This window comes from Mesocricetus auratus, unplaced genomic scaffold, assembly GCF_017639785.1.
Source record: "Mesocricetus auratus isolate SY011 unplaced genomic scaffold, BCM_Maur_2.0 contig_12287_pilon_obj, whole genome shotgun sequence".
NCBI lineage: Eukaryota > Metazoa > Chordata > Mammalia > Rodentia > Cricetidae > Mesocricetus > Mesocricetus auratus.
In genome coordinates, this window is record NW_024433412.1 from 13536 (window position 1) to 21065 (window position 7530).

Below are 7530 nucleotides of genomic sequence, written 5' to 3' on the forward strand. Positions count from 1 at the left end.
GGGGAGCACATTTTAAAGTTTAGTGTAGATGTTTAAAATGCAGGTTCTGGGGTTAAGCTGCCTGGGCTGAAGCCCTGGGAAGTCACATGACTAAGGACAACCTGTGTGCTCTGTGCCATGTTGTTTAAATTCTCTGGGCTTCCATTGTATTAAGTATAAAATGAAAATGATAGCAACAGAATGCACATTGTCTTAGTCAGTGTTCTGTTGCTGTGAAGAGACACCATCACCACAGCAACTCTTACAAAGGAAAGTATTGCTGCTTGGGGAGCCAGCCTCCAGTAGCATAAGGCTCAAAGGGAAATCCACAGAGTCTGTACTTACTAGGGTTTTCTATCTGAGGGTCTGAGAGGTGGATGGGTCTATCATGACCCTAACTTATAATGTACTAGAAAACCATACTTCTAGGACCACAGGGCCTGAGGTGGGCAGGGGTGGGGATGGGGTCAGTACCTCCTCTTTGATGTTCTCATTGTTCTGGAGGAACTCCTCGAAGACCACAGGGGGATCCCAGGGGTCATTCTGGTTGTAGATGCTGCTGCTGCTACGCTCAGATTCCCGATACTTTGTCACAGCCAGGGGGTACCTGCAGAGAAGATAAGTCAAGTGGCTCTGGGCACTACAGCTGCCTTTGAATCTTCCCATGGGGAGTCTTCAGGGTTAAAGATGGGGAAGTTGTTGCTTCTACAGAATGGGAGTCTTCAGGAATGTCCATCAGCACACAAGGCCAGGGTTCCCGTGAGCGCCACTCCACCCTCCTTCCCCAAGAGCAGGAGAATGCATACCCACAGACACACACAGACTCAGAGCTGGAGGACAGAAGCACAATCACTGAAGAGAACCCCTGGCCCTCCCTGGGTCTCCACACCTGGCCCAAGTGACAGCCTTCTCCTCCTGCCAGCCTGCTTGCAGCACCTGTTCAGCCATAGAGTTGATTTGCAGGCGGTAGCTGCGCCTGTGGCCCCAACGGTTCTTTTGGGGGCTGCTAAAGAGAAGGTACTTGGGCAGAGTCTGTCCAAAGCGGAATGCAGCCTGGCGCTCCCGGTAGTGCTGGGTCTGCTCAAGTGCAGGCTGGACCAGGGAATGACTTGGGCTCCAGGGGTTGGTGATGTTTTCCAGCTTTGCCTTCAGTGTCTGGAAGCTGTTCTTGGTGCCTGGGGGCATGAGAGGAGATGGAGGATGAGACTCAACTATTGGAAGAGAAACGTTATTGTTCATAAAATGTCCATCCCAGACCACATCCAGAGCCAGCAGTGATGAAGATGCAGAGCCAAGGCAAGCATTGGCCCAGTGGTGGGGCACCAAGGTGGTAGCAGTGACAAAGAAGATGAAGCCAGAGGAGTTGGAGATGAATTCACAGGTCCGTCAAGGCACATGGGGCATGCACATAATACCTTGCAGATCTCTGGAGAGCTGTTCCTTCAGAATAGTTTCTAAGAATAGTGCTCTAAACCTTGGCACAGAGGCAGCCATGTTTGTACAGGACTGTCAGTGTACTGTGGGTCAGAAGTCAAGTAGGGCCAAATAGGTGGGAGCCATTCATCTGATCTCAAATCTGTTATCAGGTGTCACATCCCTGCCCCTCTTTCTTGGAGCAATCATTTATCCATGAAGCACACCAAGCAGCCCCAGATGGCACTGAGCCCCATTTCAAAGTAGAAGGCTTCAGAATCTGTTACCCACCCTGACACCTCTTCCACACTCCACATATGCCAACCCACTCAGCCCAAGGCAAAAACAGTTGCACAACCCACATACAGGGTAACCCTAGGGCACTGTTCACTGCCTCCATGTGTCAGGGACACATTCTACTTTATATTGCTAGGAAGCAGACAGAAAGAAAAACCCTGATATGACTCAGAGTCTCAACCCACCCCTTGTGGAATGACTCTATAAACAAGAAGCAGTCGAGTGACTGAGAGAGTTTGGTACTGAGTCCTACCTGCCACATCCAGGTCAACACGGTAATGCACGAGATGAGTGTGGATGTTGCCAAGCAGGTGGGTTTGTAGGCGAGTACCATGGCGCAGTCCCTCAGGGGTATAGAAGGTTGCATGGACATAGCCAGTCGCATGCATCTTGGCCTCCATTACACCATTAGAATAGAAGATGAAATCCCAGATATAATCATAATTGTAGACTGTTGATGTTGTCCGAAGCACCAGCACATACCCCTTCAAACCGGCATAGAAGTTGAAGCCACCTTTAAAGTTAGAGTTAAAGTGGCGCCTAATGGGCACCCCTGTGGGCATCTCAAAGAGGCAGAGAGCACGTGGGTAACGGACAGGGCCATCACTGTCATAATAGTGGAAGGCATCCAGGAAAGTAGCAGTCTCTGGACAGTCAATGCCAGGGGCCAACTCATGAGTGACACTGCCTAGGCCCCAGCCAACATCAATATATTTAGTCTGCATGCCTGCAGGTGTGTGTCCTCCGTACAGTGCCACAGCCTCTTGCACACTGACCTCATAGGCGATACGCTCACCTCCAAAGAGCACATTGAAGATCTGCAGCCCAGAAGAGGATCTTAGCCGGTAAGAGAAGCTCCAGCCTCCATAGAGCACAGTGTTGCCCTCCAGCTTGTATCCGGAGCCACTGGGCTGTACAATGTGGGGGCCAGCAACAGTGAAGGGCGTGGGAAATTCCCCTCAGGGCTTGTAAGAAGAGAAGAGTGGGGGCTGCTCTGTGCCATCAGGCAGAGGGTCCTCGAGAACCACCGTGTCCACTTCTCCATCAGCATATTTCCGAGCCAGTTCGTTTGGGCTGTTGTAGAACTTGCCGTTGTACCAGACCTGTTCCACTCTCCAGTCCTGGACATTTGTGCTCCTGTGATCTACAAGGATCTCCAGACCTGTGGGGTGCAAGAAGTAGCCTTCCACAAAGCGCTGCACGATTATCCAGCTTCTACGCTGACCAGACTCCACACCTCGGGGGGCCACATCAGTAAAAGTCAAGCACCGGGCATCACAGCCCAGGAGTGAGAAGCCAGTGGTGTCAAGAAAAAACTGATGCAGAGGTGTGAGGTCTCTCTTCAGGGTGTGATAGAGGAGGTCATACTCTGCCATAGAGATGGGTCTGGATGACCAGGACAGATGGTGTCCTGGCCTGGGAGATAGTTCTCGAATGTAGTACGGCAGTGGCAGTGGTCCCACAGCAAACTCAGTGACATTGGGGTGCTCCTGGGCACCAAAAAAGATGATGGCCCTGGCTTCCCGGACAGGGCTTTTTCCTCCTTTATCCAGAAATTTCAGCACATGCTTCTTCTTGGGCAGTAGCATCTCAATGAGAAACACGGAGTTCTTGGCCAAAGTCACTTTCTTGGATGACTGGAGCCCCAGATCCTTCCTGTTCATCAGGAAGCTGTGCACAGCCTTTATCTCCTGAGTGCTCAGGTCTGCAAATACCTTAGCTTTGTCATGAGGAGTCCTCACAGCAGATTCTGTGCCTGCCATCTGAAGCATCAACATGACGGCTCCCCAGGTGAAGGCCAGGCTCATTTTTTCCAATCTCATGGCTCTGAAACACAGCAGAAGGGAGGAGAGAACTTGAGTATTACCCATAATCTACTGAGCACCTCACAGCACCTTGTCCCTCAGCCCTGACACTTACCTACCTACTAGCATCCTCCTGTCAATCAAACTGAAGGCAGAAATGGGGTCTCTAGGTCCCCACTCATGGCTCCTAATGCTGTCCAGTCCTCTGTGCATGCATACACTGATCTCTCCTCTCTTATGTTTACCTGTTACAGTCATGTGGACTTCATTGTCTACACACATTCCCATGTTTGGTAGTTTCTGGCAGTTTATTTCAAAAGAGGAATATTTTCCTCAGACAGGGACATGAGTCACAACAGTCCAAGAACAGAATCTCAAAGATCACACAGATTTGTATCCTGGTGGATCATTGCAAAACAACTGCATTTTATGAAATTGTTCATGTGTGTACATGTGTTTGTATCTGTTTAAGGGTGATTGTGTATGTGTGTGTTCATATGCTAGGTATTCATGGATGTGTAGGGGAAAAGTCAGCTTCAAGTATCTTTCCCCTTCATTCTCCACTTGTTTCAGTAAGGCAAATTTCCTGACTTTCACATGGAAATCACTGATTTCACTAGGCTTGTCCCCTAGCAAGCTGCAGGAATCTCGTGTGTCCACCTCCCTGGCATTGGGATCACAAGCATGTGCCATCACTCCTCAAATTTCATGTGTGTTATGGAGATCAAACTCGGGTTCTTGCACTTGCAGGGCAACTTCTATCATCTGACTCATATCCCCAACAATAAAATCCCCTTGAGGGGCCACCTTTTGAAACTCAGTGTAGATGTTCAAAGTGTATTTGTGTTGGGTTCAAGCCCTAGTAAACGACATCATGAGGACAACTTGTATGGTCTTGGCCATATTATTTAAATTCTCCATAGTCTCAGCTGTGGAATGGAAATGACAACAGCCTCATGCCCCACTCTAGACTTGTCCCAAAAGCAAATCAGATGTTAAGTAAAGAGTTTGGAGCAAATCTGGTCTTCAGGGAACACCTGGGGGGCTAGCTAATCTTTTTCTTTAAACTGACCCCTGATGATGTAGCCTGGACCACAGAACCCTGGGAGTGGTAAGCACTGCAGACTATGTAGGAGCACAGGGATAGCCCTGTTCACTTTCTCTGGCCCCTCCTTGTAGATAGGGGATAGGCCATTCCTCTTCCTTTTTTGTGGAGGCTATAGGCAGGATCTTTACCCTCCAACCCTGTCCCCAAGCCACAGGAAAATATTGTGTGTGCATGTAAGACAGAGTCTCTGGGATGCTTAAGCGTCTATCTCTCTGAACTCCCTTGTGCCTGGAGTGAGGCAAGCTGTCTGATGTTCAGAGTTCCCAGGAGACCTCTGCCTCTCCCTGCACACATGTTGGCTTCTGTTCTTGTCATGAGCTCTGATTTCCCAGATTCTTACCTGATCTCAATACTGCTGGGCCTCAGTGGGAAGCCCCTCCCAGGGACATTTCTCAACAGAAGAGTTGCTTTATGTCTGTCACTGACACAGAATGCTCAGGCAGAACCAGAGTCTTACTCAGACATTCCACTGGCCTTCTGGCTGGACTACTCAATCCCAGACTTCAGATTTGAGAGTGTTTTAGCTTCATAGCCACCTTGGACAGGAAGTATAGAGCACTGCCCCATGTCTCCTGCCACTTCCCTTAGCCTCCTCTGCTATCAGCACCCACCAGCATGTTCCATGCATAACAACCAAGCCACAGGGACACCCCTTTAATACCCAGAGCAGATGGTGCACCCAGAGGATCCTGACGTGTAATGACAGGCACCTGCCACCACGGTGTCAGGTAATAGTCTCACTGCCCCCACTCCCCAGATTCTCCAAGCTCTCCACATTCCTCCCTCCTTGCAGTCCACCCTCCACCAACCACTGATCTTTTACTATCTTTCCAGAAGATGGGGCTGGAATATTAATGTAGGCATTATGTGTTCCTAGTGTTTTTATGGCCAGCCTCCCTCTTTATAATTTATCTCCTAATGTGTTTTTGCTTTAGCCAGTAAGAAGGAGATGCAGAAGGCTTTTAGAATCCTCTCTTCTGAAGTCACATGGGCAGTGTGGGGGAGGGACCTGCAGTAGAACCATACAGGCAAAGGAAAAATTGGCAGCCATTGACCCTTCTAGTTTCAAATGGGAGAATGCCAGACCCCTGTAAGCCACCCCCTTACAAGGCCCTCTTCTCTCACCCCAGAGTTGCCTGCAGTGGCCTTCTGCAGCCCATTCTAGGTTCTTGAGCTTTCCGGATCTCCTCCCTCTGTGTCTTCCTGTCCCCTGCCCCTAACACTGTGCCTTGCCACCTTGCTCTTGCCCCTTCCCTGCCTACCTGTTTGGCGTCTCATCAGAATCCACCTATGTGCTCTGCTCTGTCGCTCTCCAGGTCCCAGACTTTGTTCCTGGCCACTGACCCCACAAGCCTTCTTGAAGATATCAGACCCCGCCCCAGAGGGAGGGACAGGGTGAGGTATGGGTCAACATAGCTGGGGACCAATAGCCCATGCGGTTCCTTCCTGAAAGGGTGTTGGAGTGATGCTGGCTGCAGTACAAGTATCCTTGGGCTGTTTTCCCTGTGATTTCCTCTTTCATAGTACCACCTTAGGCAAGAGTTTTCCTTAACTTTCTCTGTTACAAGCTGTGCAATGTCTTAATTTGTTAGCACAGTGTCATGTTTAAATATTAGAGTAGAAGCTGTGGGGAAATTTGCTAGCCAATTTTCTTTTCCAGCTTTGTTATTTACTTATTTTGGGATATATAAATATATAATATATATATTTGATATATCCCCCAAAATTTTAATACATTTTAATTAAAACATTTACATCACTTTACCCATTCTCTTATCTCCTTCTAAGTAACTTCCCTCTAACTCCTCTCATCCTCCCCTCATTCCCAAATCAATAGTCTATTTTTCTATGATTATTATTGTTACATACATGCATATATATGTGCATATTTATGTGTAGTATTTATGCACAAACATATAAATGCAACCTACTGAGTCCAATTTTATTGTTTATGTGTGTATGGTTTCAGAGCTGACCACTTTGAACTGAATAGCCAATAAGGGGGGAGCTTATCCCTGAGAGAGGTAATTTTCCTTCTCCCAGCAATTATTAGTTACCTATGGTTCTTTGTCTAGGGGTGGGGTCCTGTGTCAACCCCCCATTGCACATTAGCATGTCTATTAATTGCCATTGCTCTGGCCTTGTTTATGCAGCCATTTCTACAGCTGACTGTTTCATAGCAGGCTTCCTGGTTTTCTGGCTCTTAGAATCTTTCTGCCCCATTTTCCATGATGTTATCTGATCTGTAGATGTAGTAACTGTGATGTTGATGTATCTGTTGGGGCTGGGCTCCCCACAATCAATTGATCTCTGTGTTGTGCCTAGTTGTGGCTTCCTCTGGATGGTTTCCATTTGCTGTAAAGAGAAGCTTCTGATCAGTTCTTAGCTGGAAGCAGACCCCAGCAAAGCAGGGCTGATAAAGACAGTTGCCTACAGCTAAAACAAACAAAACAACCAAACAACAGCAGATGTATATACAGAACTTGGAACCAGAGAGGGAGTCATTTGAAAGAGAGTGAAACTGCCTAGTTGAGCCCATAGAAGGGACATTTTCAGCATGCTGGGATCCTGGCAATATTCAGAAAGAACAGAAGATGCAGCTCTGGATTGTTGCGTTTATGTGGGTGATGTGGCCTTGTCACTCTCCTTTTATTGCTTATCTTGCAAGTCATTTCACATCTGTTGGCAACTAGACAAAGAAAGAAGAAAACATTCAACACAATATTCTAGGACTTTGAGTGGGAATCACTAGAACCAGTCCACAATGACGATGAACAGTGAAAATGAAAGTTTCTGTCTTTAGAGTTGGGAATTCTCCTTTGTGGGCTCAACAATTCCATAGAGAGTTAAACGGGTTTGGACCAGAAGACAGTTCCAGGAACAAACTGACAGTGGAAGGCCTAACCCCTTTTACCTCTATAGAGGAGA

General features: G+C 47.9%; 1 protein-coding gene across 1 annotated transcript; it reads right to left on the bottom strand.

Annotated features, from left to right (window-relative positions):
• Positions 1-402: 402 nt before the first annotated feature.
• Positions 403-5956, bottom strand: LOC121138472 (amiloride-sensitive amine oxidase [copper-containing]-like; the record flags this gene model as incomplete). The annotated part of the gene is given in 4 exon segments (XM_040741154.1): positions 403-586; positions 869-1154; positions 1943-3516; positions 5865-5956. Coding segments are annotated over 3 exon segments (2040 nt in total), but the record flags the coding sequence as incomplete, so codon positions are not given.
• Between the last annotated feature and the right edge of the window lie 1574 nt (positions 5957-7530).